At 36.8% G+C, this 21,010-nt stretch overlaps 2 protein-coding genes, 1 long non-coding RNA gene and 1 pseudogene across 3 annotated transcripts; 3 read left to right on the plus strand and 1 right to left on the minus strand.

Annotated features, from left to right (window-relative positions):
• Window positions 1-1,923: 1,923 nt before the first annotated feature.
• On the plus strand, window positions 1,924-5,103 carry sox19b (SRY-box transcription factor 19b). Its single transcript, XM_016507136.1, has 2 exons — window positions 1,924-2,855; window positions 3,500-5,103. The coding sequence occupies exons 1-2, from the start codon at window positions 2,221-2,223 to the stop codon at window positions 3,735-3,737; spliced, it is 873 nt and encodes a 290-aa protein (XP_016362622.1). The 5' UTR covers window positions 1,924-2,220; the 3' UTR covers window positions 3,738-5,103.
• Window positions 5,104-7,183: 2,080 nt separating this feature from the next.
• LOC107704247 (uncharacterized) lies at window positions 7,184-12,549 on the plus strand. Its single transcript, XR_001635934.1, has 4 exons — window positions 7,184-7,243; window positions 7,530-7,556; window positions 7,648-7,727; window positions 11,530-12,549. It is a non-coding gene; the product is annotated as an uncharacterized LOC107704247 (long non-coding RNA).
• Window positions 12,550-13,527: 978 nt separating this feature from the next.
• On the minus strand, window positions 13,528-16,969 carry LOC107704248 (mannose-P-dolichol utilization defect 1 protein-like). Its single transcript, XM_016507132.1, has 7 exons — window positions 16,815-16,969; window positions 16,151-16,216; window positions 15,919-16,051; window positions 15,257-15,342; window positions 14,543-14,661; window positions 14,339-14,449; window positions 13,528-13,828 (listed from the first exon to the last, which is right to left on the minus strand). Exons 1-7 carry the CDS (start codon window positions 16,930-16,932, stop codon window positions 13,706-13,708), a joined length of 756 nt encoding a protein of 251 aa, XP_016362618.1. The 5' UTR covers window positions 16,933-16,969; the 3' UTR covers window positions 13,528-13,705.
• A 39-nt stretch (window positions 16,970-17,008) lies between these two features.
• LOC107704246 (metallo-beta-lactamase domain-containing protein 1-like) lies at window positions 17,009-19,380 on the plus strand (annotated as a pseudogene).
• Window positions 19,381-21,010: the final 1,630 nt, after the last annotated feature.

Below are 21,010 nucleotides of genomic sequence, written 5' to 3' on the forward strand. Positions count from 1 at the left end.
TAAATTTACTATTTACAAAAAAAAAAAAAATCAAAACTTCTCAGTAGAGTTAGTCAAATCAAGAAAGTGTTAAAATAGAAAATGTCTAATGAAATTACTTTCTTATTCTAATTAAATAAACGTTATTGGAATATTCTGATCATCAACGTTTTTGGGAATTTATCATTTATATTTCAGAAATTATAAAATATATTGTGTTAAAGTTATATAATTAAAATAGAATTTATTAAATATAACAGATTATACAAAATAATTGTTTAAAATTGAATTTATAATTGATATTTCAGAAATTATTAAAAATAATGACGCTAAAGTTATAATTTATGTAAACAATATATAATTGATTGAATACATTTTAACTTTCATAAAAAAACACTAAATTCATATTTTAAACACTGCATCCATAAACGTGAATTATAGTAATTAAAAACAGTTGCTTATACATTAGAAAACTAAAGATTATTTCATTTTAAAATGTACAATTCAGGAAAGAATTGCACGCACAAACACAACAGAAGAACAAATAAGCAAAAACAGTCTAGACGCAGTATTTAATTAGTTCAGTCAGAGAACTCATGTTGATTCTCCCTTACGGGTTGATTCAGGTAGCAGTGTTTGAGCAGCTTAGAGCCCAGCTGAATGGGTGGTTATCTTTTGTGTGCGCTTAGGAAAAACAACTGTGTTGTAACTTGTTTTGGGCATACGTATTCAAACTCATAAAAACGCTGGTTTTAAAAAGCAATACAATGGTCATGGAGAGGCATGTGAAGCACATGTGTATGCAAACATGAGGGCTTTGAACGACCTGTGTTTGTGAGTAGGGGCTACACTTAACATTTCTGAGAAACTCTCTGAGCTGTCTTGGTGCTGTCACAAACCAAGTGGGACAAAGAAAGAGGATGGCAGAACGAGTTGGACACTCTCCGTAAGAGGTTTTCTGTTTGTCCAAAATGTTTTTGTTTTTGGGTATGGCTATATAAGAATGAAGCCCCACAATTTGTGGTTTGATTGGCATAAAGGCGTAACTGTCAGTCACGAACAGAGGCCGCTCACATGGTTCACAAAGCACCTGCAAACTCACAAGCACTCACACCTGTGTCTACAAAAAAGAGAAAGAAACAACGTAAAGCTTTGCACCCACACCTTTTCTCAAGCAATTACAAACACTGAAAATCCCACACAGAAAGTCACATCATAAATTGCCATCAAAAGGCAGTAATTGCACATTGCTGTATGAAGATTTGAAAACAATAGCCTATCTAATTATATATTGTGTGTACCATAAAAAAGGTCACATAAATTTACCCAGAAAACAAACAAAGCTCACACAAGATTTAAACACAATTACTAAAAACACTCAAAAGCACAATTTACACTGTATGTAATAACTAATAAGACAATAATACACTATTATTTTATTTTATAATCCTGTATTATTAATGACAGTTTAAAATAATACACTTTTAACAACTAGCACTGCTAGTTTTCACCAAAAAAAAATCTCAGGTCAGTCTTTTTCCCATGACCCCAGGGTGACAGGCTTAAGAACTAACAATAGAAGACACAGAAAGTGTAAAGGTGTAAAGTGAAACTAATTAAGTCATAGAAAGCTATTCAAATAAAGCAGGTCCAAAATAACACAACATTATCTTTTAAAAGTTTGATCGTTTTAAAGTGTAATAAAATGTTTCATGCACATATCTTCTGAAATATGTAATAATTACTAGAAAGAGATCATTAGTATCTTAAACAACAAAATAAGCCCCGATCTCTCTCTTTGCGTGCCGCTTACCTCTTGCAGCAAGTGATCTGCTGCGTAAAATACCACACCCCTACAATTGTTATGCAAATGAGCAAAGGCTTGCGTTGAGCGCTGATTGGTCAGACGTGGAATAGAATTGGTTCAGCGTGGACTGCAAACTATTGCGCCTCAACAAGTGGCTTGTGGATAGAGTTGAACAGAGTTTAGACAGACAAACAGCTGTGATTGTAATGCTTTTCGCGCCCTTTTTTACTTTATTTTGTCTGAAAAACTTGTTCTAAATGTTTTGATTCATCGTGCAGTGCTTTTCTCACTGCTGCGTTTGATTTGGCCAGACAATCCCGGCTGTAAAGAGCCTTCACCTGCGCCGGATTTGTTTGACCTGATTAGGTTCGCTTGGACACTTTTAATTGGCTGCTTTACGCATTGAGCGATTGAAACTCAAAGTGTGTAGTGGCATGATGTACAGCATGATGGAGCATGAGCTGAAGACCGCGGGTCAACCTCATCCCCACCACAACAGTCCAGGGATGTCTCCTCCGGTCAGCGGGGTTGGAAATGCGCATCGCGGATCAAAAAGCTCTTGTCCACCCGGCGGGGACCCCATGGACAAAGTGAAGCGCCCCATGAATGCGTTTATGGTGTGGTCCCGGGGTCAGCGGAGGAAGATGGCACAGGAGAACCCCAAAATGCACAACTCTGAGATAAGCAAACGCCTCGGTGCGGAATGGAAACGTTTAACGGACACCGAGAAGCGGCCGTTCATCGATGAGGCCAAACGGTTGCGGGCCGTACACATGAAGGAATACCCCGACTACAAATACAAACCTCGGCGCAAGACCAAAGCCCTCATGAAGACGGACAACCCAGTCGGTAAATATCCTCTCGCAGCCGGTAACCTGTTGTCATCAGCCGTGGCACATGGACAAGGCGGGATCCCGAGAATGGACGGCTATGGCTGGGATCACACCGGTGCTTATATGGGAATGCAGGGTGAAGCGCTCGGATACCCGCAACAACTGCACCGATATGACCTGTCAGCTCTCCAGTACCCGCCGGCACAGACCTACATGAACGGCGCCAGCTCGTACAGGTTTGTTTTTGTTTATAAATGTATGCATTTAGTTATTCTTAAGTTTAGTGTGGCTTGACAAACTGGAGATGTGTGGGGCAAACGCGCACAGAAATTCGTGTTAACCGGTTCGGATTTTATTATGCGTAACTTTGTGATGAGTTGGAAAAAACAAACATTTGTAAACCATTTTACATCGTTCTCATTAAATGTTTTCATCAAACACAATATTTAATAGAAATTCTACTCTGTAAAAGTACTTCTATTTAGTTTAAGAAAGTTTGCATTTTTTTCAAACTTACGGTTTTTGTGCTTAATGTGCTGAATTAACTTGCCATTTAATTTGATCCTCAAAACTGCACACCTATTCAGCACTTGTCTATAGATTTTATATCGTTATAAACGCACATTTAGGCTATTCGTGATTTGCCTATATATTAACTTTAATCATATCCTGACATTTATTTACTATTTGCCTATACATTTTGTCTCCCAAGTCACCACAACTAAGCTGGCTTAACCTGTATAGACCTGTTATCTGCTTGTCAGCATTATTGGGATCAAATGCAGAGGCGTTTTATGTGTGGAAAGATACAGATTCTCCTTGCCACTGGTGTCTGTCTGATCTCCTGATGATTTTGTCCTTTTTTTTTTTTTGTCCACAGCCAAATGTCCTATAGTGGCAGCCCTCAGCAGCCCAGTCCAGTGATGTCTATGGTTAAACCAGAACCCCTATCCCATTCGCCTACCGGAGTACCAAACCACCACCGTGGGGCTTTCCAAGGGGACCTGAGGGACATGATTAGCATGTACATTCCAGGTGGTGATACCAGCGACACCTCAAACCAGAGGGTCTACCCTGGAGTCCATCTTGGTGGAACTGTTCCCCTCACTCATATCTGAAGTTTAGGGAATGCTCCCCGAACTCCTATTAGTTGGACCCTTATTGGGACCGTAGTGCCACGCATAGACTTTATGGATTATTGAACACTTCTGATTGTTTACTACCTCCTTGCTTTGAATGACCTAAAGTTGTCTGTTGAACCTGTATAGAAAATTTAGCCGTTTCAGTCTCTTGTCTTTGCAGCTATCACATTTTGACCAGGCGTAACTTCTCATGACGTTAAGGTTAAGTCGGCTCATTTCTCCATTCCATATTCTAGCACAGCCATCCTCTTTGTTCCTAAATAGATAATAGATTTTTTTTTTAGAGCGTTCTTTTGTGCTCTGTGCAATTTTTTGAACATGTGGTGTTCATGCAGCAGTGGGCAATCATGATCCAAAATCTAATTGGTGTACAAAACAGGGCAGCATATTGGGAACTCCAAAAAACAGGTCAGCCAATAATGACTGCCATGACCAGTGACGAACATGCCATGTGACCTTGAGAAGTGTAAATTTAGCACGATTTGCAACGTGAAATTTAGCACGATTCCCAGCACATGAAATAACTGTGTGATGGGTGAAGTTGACCTAAGTGTCTCTTTAAATCTGGGTATTGATATATAGTAAAGTGTTTTGGACAATCTCAGGGCTTTCTTCAAATGAATGGCAAGAAATTAAATAGATCAGCTGTAACATTGCTTCATCTAATTAGAAGTCCTTGAAACTGTTACCCAAATTGTAATAGAGAGGAAAGTAATTCGGTCACTATCTGCTTTGTTTTCCTACTTCAAATAATAGCTGTAAATTCATATGTACCATACCAGTGTGCACGTATGTTTGTGAACTAACTTTTTTTTTTTTTTTTTTTTTTGTAGTCCTTACAAGGAAATTGCACTCCTGTAAATGGTCAATTTTAGGCATATTTACAGATTGCTAAATGTTTGTGTCATCTAGCATTTCAGCATTTCCCTCTTATGGGTCAAACTCATATGCACTGATCTTCGCTATCAGTCAATGCACTTCGTTAGACTAGGAGGTTAGACATCACCTGGTCTTATTAATTCTAACACGCCATTAAGTCTTGACTGAAATGTTCGTTTTGGGCACGTCCCCCCCCCGCCCCAAGAGGTCTTGAGATTTGTTTTGAACTCATAAACAGTGTGTAGGCATTGTCAAATATGTAAGTCAGTCTGACTCATTGTTGCCACAAAGCTCGGTCAGTTAGTTACTAATGTTTTGGTTAATTAAATGGTGATTTAAGCACAATGGAAAAAAGTTTACATTGCCATTGAAGTGAGTTTGCAGCTTGCAGTTTAATTTTTTTTAAATGGTTTTAATTTTGGTTGTAAATTCCTTTTGTACAGTGTATATTTCTTGTTTGTTTTTTTTCTGGCTCTTATAAGGGCCGTTTTTACAGAATAAATGACAATACAACATTTAGTCTCAAGTTTTGATTATTTTGAAATCTTTGTGAATTCAAGTGTTTTTGTAATTTCCACGTTGCATGATACCGGAATTGTGTACCCATTGTGGCAGTCTTTTTGGACCTTCATGCGACAGTTTTGTTACTAGTCCCATTGGTGGACAAAGGAATACTGTTTGCAGTCAGCCAAGGTACATTTAATGTGAGTGAAAGTGTCTGATGATAACTACCAAGATTACATTTACTAAATTAGTATTTGTGATGTTAACGTGGTGGCCTCCGATAGGTGACCTGCTTCATGTAAAATAAAACCATTGGTATTACAACTATTATTTAATTTACAACTTAAGTGTAAAATGCATTATCCAAAATCCTTAGTGTTGCCTACCTCACACGTTTATTACTAATTTCATGTGGTGACTGCATATTATTTTAAATATGTATCAAGAATTTATTTTATGCTATTGTTAAACTTTTAAGACTAAGACTTTTTAGCCTGAGGAAAAAACGCTGAGTGCACCTTTAAATTTACATAGAAAAACTTTTTTAATTATAGGTTTGTGTCGTAAAAGTTTGAGGAGAAGGTTAAATATAAAGAAAACTACGGTGGCCGAGAAGTGCAGAGCAAATCACAATTCTGAAAACAAAATAAATTACAAACGCAAATGCAAGTCTAAAAAACAAAATAAAAATTCAGAAAGCACAACAACAATTCAGAAAACATTATAACAAGTCAGAAAACACAATGACAAATTCGAAAACAAAACAAGTCAGAAAACACAACGACAAATCCGAAAACAAATTAACAAGTCAGAAGACACAACGACAAATCAGACAATTTGTTTTCGGATTTGTCGTTGTGTTTTCTGACTTGTTATTTTGTTTTCGAATTTGTCATTGTGTTTTCTGACTTGTTATAATGTTTTCTGAATTGTTGTTGTGCTTTCTGAATTGTTATTTTGTTTTTTAGACTTGCATTTGCGTTTGTAATTTGTTATTTTGTTTTCAGAATTGTGATTTGCTCTGCACTTCTCTGCCACCGTAGAAAACCGACAGAAATCAACGATTTCAGTGCGAAATCATCTACTTTCACTGTCCACCTCAGAATAACCCTCTCTCTGCAGATTGAAAACTGGTTGTTGTCTCGGTCGTAATTGGCCGTTTCGGAGGCACATTGTCCGTTGCTTTTGAGCTCGCAGGTGTACGTAGTAAGCCACTGAATCCGGAGAGGCTCCCTTGGACCACTTTGTTCTCCTTTCTCGCTTCCCGCTGTGCGGAAAATTAGCGTTGCCGTCGTTTCTCCCCGTTTTCTCCTCGGGTTTAACCCCCTCACCTCCTAATGTCATTCTCATGAAAATGTAGGAGTTCGCTGCGGCTAATCGGAGGGCGAAGGGAGGGAAGAGCGTGAAAATGTAAGAGCTCGCTGCGGCTAATCGGAGGGCGAAGGGAGGGAAGAGCGTGTAGACTACTTTACATTTACCCTGATAACAGTTCAGGCGTGTTCCCAAGTTAGATCAAGTAAATCATTATATCCATTATAATAAAAATAATAAAAAAAAAACGTTTAAAGGAAGAAAACTAAGCCCACGTTGTTTGGCGTATCATCAGACGACTTGTTGTTGTGACTATGTTTGGGGGGTTAAGAGGGCGACTGTGGGTGTCTAGATGGGTGGGGGTGCTGGATGCTCCACTGAGAAACACACAATCACTTAGCAACGACCACTGAGGCTTCAACAAACTGTTACCGTGGTAAATTGTTGGGTTGCCAGTTTGCAAGATTAAAGCCAAAATTCGATGTCAAGGAATTGATTGAATGAGCACGATATCTTTGGTATGTTTTTAGCTGATTAAATTGCAAAGTCGCGTTTTATTATTATTATTATTATTATTATTAATAATAAAAAAAAGTTTTAAATCAGTTGACAGCTATTTAGTCATAAACCCGGAAACGAGATTAATGGTTGCTGTGGAAACTGAGGGGTGCGTAATATTTACATGCATTCCGAGGGAGCCGCTCCCCTCCTGCACGCACACACGCACAGCCTTCACTTCCCAACAGCTGAAATAAAAACTGATTATATGAAGAACCTGGTGATTATGGGTATGACTTGACAAATTTACTGTAAAGTTTTATTTTATTTTATTTCATTTCAATTATGCAAAGGCAATACAATGTATATGTAGAGTAGGCTAGGCCTGTGTTTCATACCAGTTACATTTTTGTCCAGTGCTAGTTTAAATGTTAAAAAACACTTTTTGTCTCGCACACTCATTTTGTTTTGTTGTCATTGTGTTTTGTTTATGGCCATTATGGTTGTCTTAAAATATCTTAAGCTTAATATTCTCAGTGTTATTCTTCAGTTTTTGTTTTCATTTCTGTTTCACAGAAAAACAACAGCTTGATTGACATGAGGGTGAGTAAATAATGTCATCATTTTCATTTTTGAGTGAGCTATTTCTTCAAGCAGACTATATGCTTTTATTTGATTTTCAATCTGTCCACAGGCCTACAGCAAAACGTGTTGACCCATCACTCTCTTGTAAAATGACTTGTCAGTCTTACCTCAGACGTTGTGTATGCACAGGTGAGTGAGTGGGCGTAAATTTTTCTTCCTTTTTTTTTAACCGAGCCGCTAAGGTTGGTTGAAATGCCACCAGGGCTGTATACACGCATGTGTGTGAGTCAGCCTAGACGAGCGCTGCCTGTCACGCAATAACAGGAGGGTGGCCAGACTCATCCGATAACAGTCTATGTTGTGTCTGCCACATGTCAAATGTAATTTTATAGGCTAATAATATCATGAAACCTGTTTAAACAGAAAAATCAGTTTGTGTATACTTCACACAACATATGTTGTGTTGTGTGCACAGACAAACAGTAGCCTATAAAAAGTAAAATACAAGAGAACAAAACAAGGTAAAGCAACAAATCTGCACAGCATATGCGTGGGACGTTTCTGCCAAATCTATCAGCATCCTGTATATTGAGCTATCTTTTAAAATCAAGATTTGGATGCTATTCTAAGTTGGTTTAGGTGTGTACCTCATACATTTTTCACTTTATTTATTCAGAAGAAGATAAAATGAAACACATGGATTCCAGCTTGTCAACAAAACATATCTACATCAAAAGACTGGCATAAGGCCAAAGCAGTAGTCTGCGTAGCTCATAGCTGGTAGTGTCCACAGTAAAATTAGTTTTTTTGGACAAGGCAACTGAAATACCCCTATAAATTATTATTATTTTTTTTTTGTCATAATGAATTTTAAAAAGCTGAAGAGGAAGCTGAATATAATGAGTTATTACTTCAACTTAGTCTCAGCAAACCCATTAAAAACGTTTAATAGGGCCAGTTTTACACAACACTGTAAAGTGATTGAAACTTTAAAAGACTAAATGCTGCAGTAAAACATGTAAATTGGTTAACAGTAAGTTCCCTTACTATATACGGGAAAACAGTAATGGGTCTGTTCTGTTAACTGTACCAAAGCAATCTTATCATTTAAAGGGAAAAAATGTATACATCCCAGAATTCAAAACATATTTGTTGGTGTTTTAAATAATTGTGTTTCTCAATAGTTTTGTTATCAGTTATGTATATTAGGGTTTTATGTTACATCCTATTGTTCAATGAATGTTTATCGCATTATTTTAGTTTTAGTCTACTTGTGATTAATTTTGATTCTTCATCTGGCTTAATCTTTTTCACCTTTGTTATTATAGTGGTTATCAGTATATAGTGCAAAATTGGTTTTAGTAGTAGCATGGCCTTGATAATTCAGCAGAAAAGAGCTGTTGGATTTACCAGTTTAAAATGTAATTTATTTATGAATATAAATTACAGTTTTATGCTGTAAAATTTACAGGTTGTTCTATAAATGTGTTTACATTTTAACTGTATTTTTACACAATTATTCTGGCAGTTTTTTTCTGTACAAACTACAGGACTTTTTTTAACAGTGTAGGGGGGAAATAATCAATGCATTTGATAAAAATAGAAAATATTGAGACCCCAGGCCAAAGCCCACCGTTCTGAGCAGCCGTGGCAGGCTTTGATGGAGCACGTGTACATTTCTGTCAGGTTAATGTGGTTAATAGAGGAAGCATTTGCGCAGCAATGAAAGAGTGATTGACAGGTAACACTAATGAGCGCACCACACCCCGGGCAAGACTGGTCTTGCAGCAAATCGAGGGAGAGCAAGGTGGGGTGAAACAGAGGCAGAGTGAAACAAGATACTCAGGATTACTATTTCCAAAAAGACAAATCCATCACCTGTGATTTTATGCATGCAAAGTTAACATGCAATGTTAACAGGCATACCTATGATGTTATATTGTCTATACTTTGACAAAAAGCTGACAGCTAAAGATGTTTATGTTTAGAGTCTCTGACAAACCGGTCTGACACATGAAATCTGCCGTTATAGGCTGGATGGGGCATTTGTCAAGCACCCCACATAGGTGGGGAGGTGGTGGTGTGTACCGCTGATTAAAAGATATAGATACGGGAAACAGTCTCCTCCTCAGGTGAGGTGAGATAAGACCAGAGCCCAAACTTTGAGGGCTTCCCAACAGACCTGAGAAAAAAAAAGCTGTGTAATCCAACATTATGGATTTTAATGATACATTCATTTAACTGTCAAAAAAACCTGACCACTCTCTAACTAACTAACTAATTAACTAACCCTCTTTCTTTACTCCACTGAATATTATTGACATAAGTTATATACGCTACTGTTTAAAAATACGATTTTTTTAATGCTTTTGTAATAAGTATTTTATGTTCACTGCATTTATTTTGCTCGCTGCATTTATTAATTTACAAAAAGGTAATATTGTGACATATTATTACAATTAAAAATAAAATAAATAAAAATGTAATTTATTCCTGTCATGGCAAAGCTGAATTTTTTGACACATGATCATTTAACAATCTTTCAAATGTGCTGATTTGGTACTCAAAAAACATTTCGTATTATTATCACCATATATTATTATTATATGGTTGAGCTGCTTAATATTTTTGTGGACATTTTTTAAAGTTCTCTGATGAATAGAAAGTTTAAAAGAACCATTTTTTTTTTTAATAGATTTTTGTAACATTATAGATGTCACTTTTGATCAGTTTAATACATCCTTGCTGAATAAAAGTATTAACATTTCAAAAAATAAAAATATGTACTGACCCCAAACTTTTGAATGGTAGTGTAAATAAGGGTATTTACACTTAAATGGTATTCATTGGCATCTTTAGCTATATCTTTAACTGTGATTATCAAAAACCAAATTAATTCACTGTCTAAACATTCTATTTGATGAAAAGGGATCTGATGAGCATTGACAGTAGGTGTGTTGATATGACCTGTGCCTAGCCCTGCTGATCAGCAAGAATAGCCGGTTCCAGTTGGGGGTGGAGTTGAGAAGAGAGCCATCAGATCAGATGCTTTCTGCTTTTTGCAGGGTCTACGGGAATAACACTACATGAAAGCAAACAGAATGCTGTTGTTGAGTTGACTCTGTAAGTTGAAGTAGAATGTGCAGGCTAAATTTTAAGCATTTATTTAAACATGAGCAAGCCTACATTATGAACACAACCAAAGAAATCATGCAGAAAATATGTCTTTAGAGGAACTTACAGAGGAACCTAATCTATTATGCTTCACTTTAATGGTTACGTATATGAAATCTCTAAATCTCTTAAAAAAATTGAACAATTAACAGAAACAGAAAATATTTCTTCTACTAGCCAACTTTATGACTCTGAACTATCTCTGTTGTTATTTAGAATTAGTTTTTGTGATACTTGATTATGTGTATTCCACTCCCTATTTATAAAGGAGAAGCGTTTTGGGGATGTATGGATGATTTGGAGATTCTTTTGAATTTGTTTTATCTATTGCTTTATTTAAAATGATTTATAACTGTATTGTTTCATTGTTTTTTTCTCACACTTTTCATGTCACACATCAATTCTTAGTTTAATTTTAGTCTCATTCAAATAAAGGCACAAAACACTTATTATCAGCTATATTACTGTTAGGTAATCAAAGATGTCATTTGAAATTGTATGCTTGTAAATAGGTTGCCAGTATTTAGACTAAATTAGATGTAATATTTATTCTGATAAATCATTTTATAAACCATTTGTGCATAAACAATGAGGTGTTAAATAGAACTCTATAATTTGAGCTTATATTAGAGAAATTATTTGCTTTAACTGCTTTTGATATTTAGATACACACTCTCATTAGATGCCTAGCTTATCTTTCTGCCATTTGCATTCAGCCGACCTGTCTGAGTGCACCATTGTTCAAGCAGTACTTTGTAAATTCTGTTTATGTTTGCCTGCTCTGACATTCTTGATTGTCTTCCCTCTGTGCATCTAGAAGACAGAACAACCAACTCTGCTAGACCCACAGGAGACTCAATGTTACCAGTTACAACGGAGCAGAGAGAATTAAGCACATAAGAAATAATGGTCATGTATGAGTTACATAGTACAAGTAACTGCAGTGAGGGATTGTGTGTTGTAAGTTAAAGTAGCATTGAAAATGACAGATACTATAACTATATACAAGAATACAGAGCACTGATCCAGATATTCAGCGCATTTTAAAACAGCACAATTAAACATCAGAGGCCCTGGGAGAATTTAAAGTCACATCTGGCTTGATGGGCTTTATTTGTCAACATTTAACCACATTTTCGCATTTCTAGAAAGAAAGAAGAAATCCAACTCGTTGTAGTCAGTTAAAACATTCTTTTTATTAGGATTTCAGGCTAATAGATTTCAGACTTCTTGAGTTGGACTTATAAAATAACGACTGAATACAGTTTCTGAAACAGAACCAGTACTGCCAGTATCTTTCCAAGCTTTCTACTTGACTTATACTGAACTTCTCTTTAAAAAGTGATGACAGATGGAGACTTAAAGACTGACACAAGTAATTAATGATATAGCTAGTAGGGTAAAAGATTCCAGTGGAGAAAACTGATAGCAATTGTATTTTTATCGACTCTTTGCCTCTCTCCGGTGGTACAAGTATGTATCACAGTTCATCAATTTGAACTGTCCATAATGGATAAATGCAAAAACACAACTTCAAATAAGAATAAAACAGTTTATGAAATTTTTTTTCTACAACTTTGTCTTTTTTTAAAGCCTTTCACACAACGAGCACTACAAATGATCTGATGGAAATGTTTTACTCAATGGTCAAAAGTACAATGCAACTTTAAATATGGTCAAACCGTAAATCACAGTCATTTGTAATATTTAATTCATGAAATAAACTAACAATGAACAACAGATGTTCACAAGCAAAAAAGGAAAATAAATTCTCAAAAATAATGTGTACAAATATGCAATTCCCATCATTCAAATTAAATTTTCCTTTTACCTGCAGACAGCTTGAAACTTGCTTTTGATGGGTGAATACTACCATCTACAACAAAAAAAGAAAAACAAAGTGCTTTGACGTGAATTTCTCTTATTTTGCCAAGTTCCCATTAGTTGTGATGACACTCAACAGCGTGGCTACATGTACTATTGCATGACCATTGCAAGATTACCATTGCAATTTAAGAATTAGACAGCAATTGATTCACTAGACTCTATACATTACCTAAAGATAAAACGTTTTGTCAAATACAACAGAATGTCTTTTCTAGCAACATGGGCATTTCTAGGTTCTGGAACACTTTGTAAAATAGTGTCCATATGGTTGGATTTGTCTACACAGAACAGAAAAACTAATGATCCCTTGTGGGGATAACGTGTTCTAATAGGGCTGCCTTTAGCATGTGATAACACATATTTTCATATGTGCACTTTTAAAGTATTTTGGTCATTTTTACAATTCTGAAATTAATATGCACAAAAATCTTGGCAGACTTTTTTTCACAGATTTGTTGTTGAATTCAAAATGGCTACATGGATTTTAGTGAATATTCAGTGAGCAGTACGACAGTATGTCAGTAATAATACACAAGGTTATAATATGGTTGAATTCCAGAATACTATGGACACTACTCCCTTCCCTGACCTAAAAAAAATGGTCCAATGAATGAAATAGTCCACTATCATAAAATGGGGGGAAAAGTTCTAGAATTATAGAAGGACCCCTCACCATACTGGCTTTTTGGTCCACTTCAGGGCACCTGGAATACATCAATCTGTGCATTATACAGTATTTGTACCTGCCTGTAAGCAGTGATATGTTAACAATAAATGCTTTTAACAAGTGACCAAGGGACAGAGCTTAAAGGGTTAGTTCACCCAAAAATGAAAATTACCCCATGATTTACTTACCCTCAAGCCATCCTAGATGTATATGATGTTCTTCTTTCAGACGAATACAATCGGAGTTATATTAAAAAAAACATCCTGGCTCTTCCAAGCTGTATAATGGGAGTGGATGGTAGCCCAAAATTTGGCTTGAGGGTAAGTAAGTCAATTTCACAAGAACCGTCATTTTGATTAGAATACATCTAATTCCCTAATCGGCTGTCCAGTGCACTTTGTCAACCTGAGTGGTCGCTGAATTTGCCTGTTGTTCGGATCTACTCAGTCTTCTTCCTGAGGGCAGGGCTGCTGTTCCAGTAGTAGAGGACTTGAGCTGCGATCACACCATTACAGAAAGAAGAGATGATGTAGGTGACAGCCATGAGGGAATCTCCCGTTTCCTGTACAGAGGACACATTAAAATGGGCATTTATTAAAGGAACTATGTCAACCCGTTTTGAAATAAATACAAAATCCAAAGAGGACCATAAATAGTTTTCACTAACATTACGTATCAGGTCATAAGTCTTTTTTAATAATTTCATTCAGCAAGGATACATTCAATTAATCAAATTAGTTAGATAAGATTTATATATTGTTCCAAAAAATCTCAAATAAATGCTGTTGTTGAACTTTCTATTAATCAAAGAATCTTTTAAAAAAATGTAACAGGGTTTCCACAAAAATATTAGGCTTGCCAACGGTTTTCTAATTTGGTAATATTAAGAAATGTTACTTGAGCATCAAATCAGCATATTATAAAGATTTCTGAAGGATCATGAGACACTGAAGACATAAGTAATGGCTACTAAAAAAGAAAACAACTTTACATTTTAATTTATAATAATATTTCACAATAGAGACTTCTGTCCTCCAAAATATTGTATGACATCTCATTATAGTGGTTTTACCTGCACTGTAGTGAATATGCGTGCTAAGGAGCCTGCAAACAGCAGAAACACTGAAATAGCTGACAGCTGTCCAGTGTGGCCATTTCTGTAGTTGGTACCAGCCTGAATTAACTGAAGACACAGAGAAAATTGGACACATTACATGAAATATATATTTCTGCTGGGTCAGTTGTTGAACAGCATTGGTGTTTATGTCTAGCTTACCCGTCCAAAGATAATGGCTGGCATATTAGAGGCTTGCATGGTAGTAACAACAGACATTGGTGTCATAGGAGAGAATAGGACTGTCAACAGACCAAAGTAGACTGCCAGAAACCCCAAACCTGCAAATAATCGCAGCACAGTGAAAAGATACATCATAAACTTTGACCCAGCGACTTAAGACTGGTTTTGTGCTCCAGGGCCACATATATTTATGTGTTTAGTAACCAGTTTTTTCCCTTTGTTGTTTGATATTTATAAATGCACAGTGTTTGTATAGACATATGTGTACCAGACTTATGAAAAAGCACAATTAGCACAATTATGACATGAAGTCTTTGAAAAACTGGTGTTGGCCCACCTGAAGGACATCACTGGACCCTTGCTGGATCCTCTTCAGTTTGCCTACAGAGCAAACAGGTCTGTGGACGATGCAGTCAACATGGGACTGCATTATGTTCTGCAACATCTAGACAGACCAGGGACTTATGTGAGGATCCTGTTCGTGGACTTCAGCTCGGCCTTTAACACTATCATCCCAAACCTCCTCCTGTGTTTTTTGTTCTGTCACTGTCATTCTGTTACACTGTGGAAACAAAACGAAAACAAATTCCTCGTATGTGTAAACATACCTGGCAATAAAGCTCATTCTGATTCTGATTCTGATTTAAAATGAATGACAGCAGCACAGTTTTTGTTTGTTTTTTTAAAACTTACCTTTGATGGTGTTTCCTCCATAGTGCCGTATGAGGAAACCAATGGTCACAGTTTGAATCATGAGGAAAAGTGCCTCACCCCAGGAACTGTCAAAAATAATCACAGTAAAACATGTTATATGTGACCATGGACCACAAAACTAGTCCTAAGGGTAAATTTTTTTTCAAATTAAAATTTATACATCATTATTTGAATAAATAAGCTTTCCATTGATGTATTTCATATTTGAATATCTGGAATCTGAGGGTGCAAAAAAATCGAAATATTGAGAAAATCGCCTTTAAAGTTGTCCAAATGAAGTCCTTAGCAATGCATATTACTAATCAAAAATAAGTTTTTGATATATTTACGGCAGGAAATGTACAAAATATCTTCATGGAACATGATCTTTACTTAATATCCTAATGATTTTTGGCATAAAAGAAAAATCTATAATTTTTTACCCATACAACGTATTGTTGGCTATTGCTACAAATATACCCCAGCGACTTAAGACTGGTTTTGTGCTCCAGGGCCACATATATTTATGTGTTTAGTAACCAGTTTTTTCCCTTTGTTGTTTGATATTTATAAATGCACAGTGTTTGTATAGACATATGTGTACCAGACTTATGAAAAAGCACAATTAGCACAATTATGAAAAAGTGTCACTACTGATTTACCTGAAAGGAAAGCTGTTGGCAATACTGTAGGCCATGGTGCCTGTGATAGCAAACAGCTCCAGTAGCACAGAGTTAAAACTCAGTCCCTCAGCACTTCTGGCACCAATCAGCTTTAGAATCTGAGGTAGTTTTACTATGAAGAGACATGCACAAAATATCTGTATTAGAAGAAAATAGCTTGGGTTTGTGTGTGTGTGTGTGTTGTAAAGATGAAGAGGGAGTCTTTTCATACCTAATACAGAACCAAGAATGATCCCAATGCCCAGGCCTTTGCTGATTACAATCTTCAGACAATCCACTAAAGAGAATCACAAAGAGGAACTTGGGAGTCAGGCTTCGATATGACTTGTAAGTGGTTGCATGTGAAAGTTTAGGCACATATTTTTAATGCAAGTTACACAGCAAATTAATTTAAAACAGACATTATTATTACGTTTGACATGTATTAATTAAAACCAAAGGAGTCGGAGGTTTTAACAGCTTTTACGGAAACCCCCGATAATTACCGAGGACATAGATATCCAGTAAGAAACTGACATGTATATGGCTCCGCCTCCTCTAACAAGCGCGAGGTAGTGAAGCTGACGAGGTTTAATACAAACATAAACGAATAAAACACATTTACAGTTCAATAACTAAGAAAGACCGCTCAATAACTAAGAAACATATTTTGTATGATAGATGATCATAACTTATTGGACTAATTTTAAATAATATTATCTCCCCTAAGGTCGACAAAAAACCGAATAATGCAGTTACTACCAAAATGACAGGTGTTTTACAAGAGAAAAATCCACTTTGTCATTGAATCGTTGTAAGTATACAAGCAAATAAGCTTTGAAATAACGTCTATTTATCTATAACGTTACTACTAAACTGATAAAATGTGAACCTACCGTGCAGAAGATTGAACTGTAAAAATAACTCGTCATAACATTTTTCTGGCATTAAATAATTAACCAGAATATCTTTGAAAGGATCCATGAATGATGTTTCTACAACTGCTTCCGCCATGATGCAAACGTCAAATCAAATCAAGTCACGTGATGTCGTACGCTTCTTCCTGTTAGTTTTATGGCGGATTGCAACCATGACTTATCAGGTGCATACCGCCACCTACTGTATCGGAGTATGCAGAATGGATTATATCTCACTCAATGCACTTTACATTATAAAAAAAAATATATATATTTTTTTTATAAATAAATATTATAGCACTACTATCTAAATCCTATAATATACCCCTGTATCCTTCAGATATTCCACAACAGCATCCTGTGCATCTTTAACCCCTTCTCCTGTTGTTCCCAAAACACCCTCAAGGTTCCATTTCCTTCCTGTCTGACTTATCTTTTGGTTTAATCTAATCCTCTCTTCCCTATACTTCCTACAATGTAACAATATATGTTCTGCATTTTCTGTGATTTTACATTCCATACATTCATCTGATTTACTTTTACCTAACAAAAACAATGTTTTATTTAACCCTGTGTGGTCAAACCTCAGCCTGGTTAGAACTGACTCCTCCCTTCTATTCCTTCCATTCACACCCTGTGCGTTGATAAATTTCTGTATACTATAATATTTCCTTCCACTATTATCCATGTCCCATCTGTCCTGCCATTTCTTCATTATTTATTTTTTTATTATTGCCTTAGCTTCTCCTTTACCAAAGGGAATATTTATAATATCGCTCGCCCTGGTTGATTTCTTTGCTATTTTGTCTGCTTTCTCATTCCCTTTTATATTTACATGAGCAGGTACCAAGCAGAATCTCACATCTATCTGAAGCCTCCGAATCTAAATACATTTTGATGGATTTCTAGCATTAAATCTTCTCTATTAGATTTCATGTTTTGAATACTGTAAAGGGCTGCTACAGAGTCAACACAACATACCACTCTATCAGGTTTTACTTGAGGCGACGCTGACTGCAATCCTCTTCTTCCGTCTCAGCCGATGTTTTACGCTACTTCTTCTTCTTGGTTTTATGGCGAGTTGCAATCTTTGCGCATATCGCCACCTACTGTGCTATTATGCAATCAGGATTTTCTTTTTCGTACGCTACTTTAATTCTTCCCCTTTATTTATGGAACTCTTCTAGTAACGTATGTTCCCTCGACTTGTGATTAAAGAGAGTGGATCCAACCACGCCCCCTGGATCTCGTGTTCTGCAGTGAGGGGCTACTGGAGAGGTGGCCCAAAATATTACTTAGTTATAATGTATTATTATTGTTATTATTATTATGATTAGTAGTATGTGTATAAATTGTGACTTCGTTTAAAGCTAGCTAGTTTGTCCTCAGTGACGTTCCATAGAAGTAGAAGCGATAGTGAAAATAACATTTTTAGATGCGGTAAACGTTTTGTTTCTTTGAGCTCAAATTATCCCAATTACACAGGCTCAATAAGAAAAAGAGAATCTGGCATCAATTCCTACATTTCAGGCCAGCCATACTGAGTCTCAGTGTTGAAAGAGGGCTACTGCACAGCTGAACCAGACGGAGCGTTTAGAGCTGACGGAACTATTTCTTTAGTTACCGGACAGCAAACCGTCCTAGAGGACACCGGAGGCCGGAGACCTTGAGAAAGGTCTTACACCAGATAATGTTGCTACAGTAGTCGGAACCCACGGTCACTCGGACCACGTGGGAAACTTCCCACTCAGCAAAAACTCGTTGAAAAGACGTCGAAAAGACGTAAATGCCAGACGTCTAAACAACGTTAAAATTTGGTTGAAAAGTGAAAGGTGAAAAGACGTCTTTTTCAGGTCGTCGAAAAGACGTCTATAAAAAGACGTCCAAATTACGTCTAAATTTGGTTGAAAAGTTAAAGGTGAAAAGACGTATTTTCAGGCCTAATTACTGTCAAAATAAGACAATTCACAAGAGTACCAAAACATTTATTGACACATTAAATACATCTTTTACGTAAAAAAAAAAGCTTAAGCCTACATTTTCAAACATACCATAAAAACAGTAATATTGTGAAATATAACTACAAAAATAATTATTTTCTATGTGAATGCATTGCGGCTTGTTTCCAAACGCCAAAATAATCGTGGGATGTGACATAAGCGTGGGGGATCGATATCTGCCAAACCAGCTGGCTGAGGGACAGCCATACCCTATTGACGATTTTGTAAGTTGTTAGACTAGCAAAAGTTCTGTATATTCTGGAGTAGTATAAAAGTATAATCAAGTAATCCACTTTATCCACAAGGTATCCGTCATTCCCACGCCTGGCCACATGGGTAGAGATGTCAGTGTCCTGGTGAAGGGAACATCGGAGGGGACAGTCCTTGTTGCTGGAGACTTGTTTGAACGTTGCCATGATGAAGATTCATTGAAGGAGCTGAGCGAGAATCCTCAAATACAGGAGACCAACCAACAGATGGCGCTGCAGATAGCGGACGTGATCGTTCCTGGACATGGGCCGTTATTCAGAGTGCACAGGCAATGATGACTCTAGCTGTGTCCCAATTCAAAGACCGCATCCTTCGGAGGACGGGTCCTTCGAAGGATGCGGCCGACACGGCCTTCGAAGGACGCTCCGAGTCTAGCCTTCCTGATTGCGCCAGCAGGTGTTCCCAATTAATGCTCCTGTCGCGTGGCAACGGTGCGAGAAGAGAGCTGCCATCCTGAGATTTGTGAATGAAACTGAAAATAACTATGGAGCCTGAATTGTTAGTTTTTTAATGTATTTATTATACCTTATACTGGAGGAAATGTTGGTGATGGTTCACCCCCGGCACCGCCAGGTGGTGTATTTCAGGCTTAGCCAAGACCATGCAGGTAACTTAGGGATCCCAAGTTCAGAAAAGTAGGCCTATATATATTTATAAAAGTGTTTGACACTTTTTTTTAATTTGTCATTTTGTGTTTCAAGAACGAGGTCCAAGGTTAAGAAGCTATTATTTAAATGTAAAATGTTTTTTTCTCTATTTTGCAATAGTAAAAGACGGCTTCCCTTATTGATCACGTCTCAGGTAGAATGCATGTTTTCTTGCGCGGCTGGATGTTGGACTCGTGAAAAATAATCACGTTGTTTGTATTTGCCAAAACTGATTTACTGAAGTCAAAACACAGACTGAATTAGCGTTATTGCGAGCGCCGCTTGCTGTGAAGCGGGAGCGACCAGCCGGCAGAGGATGTTAGGACAGTGGAAATATGCACTCAAACACTCTGGAGACCATCCCAGATGATATCCCACTGGCAGAGCCCGTACCAGGCTTTCTATTGTGGCAGCCCATCCAGATCCAGCAGCACCACCTCATCTGAATGAAAGTGTGCATCCTTTTTTTTCTCACACTTATTGTTCATTTAATTTTTGTTGTTTTTTCTGATGTTGAATTGAAGCAAATTTCTGTCATATTGAAATTATAAGTTGCTTTGCAAAAATAAACAATGTTTATAATGATTTCTTGTCTTTTATTTACAAGTTTCAACTTATAATACAAAAATAAAACAAACAATGCACAGAAATTACTTCATTTACAAATAACAAATCAAATTACAAAAGTAATGTACAGAACAACTTTCATTTCTTTTTTAAGTTTCCCAGCAGCCCCATTTTCTCCAGAACTGTCCTAAAACAAGACAAAAGGAAAGACTTATGAAAATTATTAAGACAGGACTGCAAAATATGACACAGCAGGACATGCATACAAAATACTCCAGAAATCATATTTCTGGATCATCAAGTTTGCGGACATATCTTGCATGACAGCGCTAAAATAATAACAATAATAATAATAATAATAAAATAAAAATACAAGTGACAAGTGAAAAAGCTATTTCAGTACATTCAAACACAATACTTACATTTATAGAACTAAGTGTATTTGTCGTTTGTCGGCGAACCGTCACCCACTTTGTTTGAATAAAAACCCCGTCTTCACTGGCACGCTATGAATTCTGGAATAGGGTAGGCTGCGAAGGATCCATCGGATGTATCCTTCATTTGCCGGAGAAACGGAGGACGCATTTGAAGTCGCGTTCGAATTGCGGCAGCCTTCGTCGCACCACGGTGACGCAATCGGCCTTCATATGCAGCCTTCGGAGGATGCATCGTGAATTGGGACGGTCCTCGT

This window comes from Sinocyclocheilus anshuiensis, unplaced genomic scaffold, assembly GCF_001515605.1.
Source record: "Sinocyclocheilus anshuiensis isolate Anshui unplaced genomic scaffold, SAMN03320099.WGS_v1.1 scaffold1990, whole genome shotgun sequence".
In the NCBI taxonomy this organism is placed as follows: Eukaryota; Metazoa; Chordata; class Actinopteri; order Cypriniformes; family Cyprinidae; genus Sinocyclocheilus; species Sinocyclocheilus anshuiensis.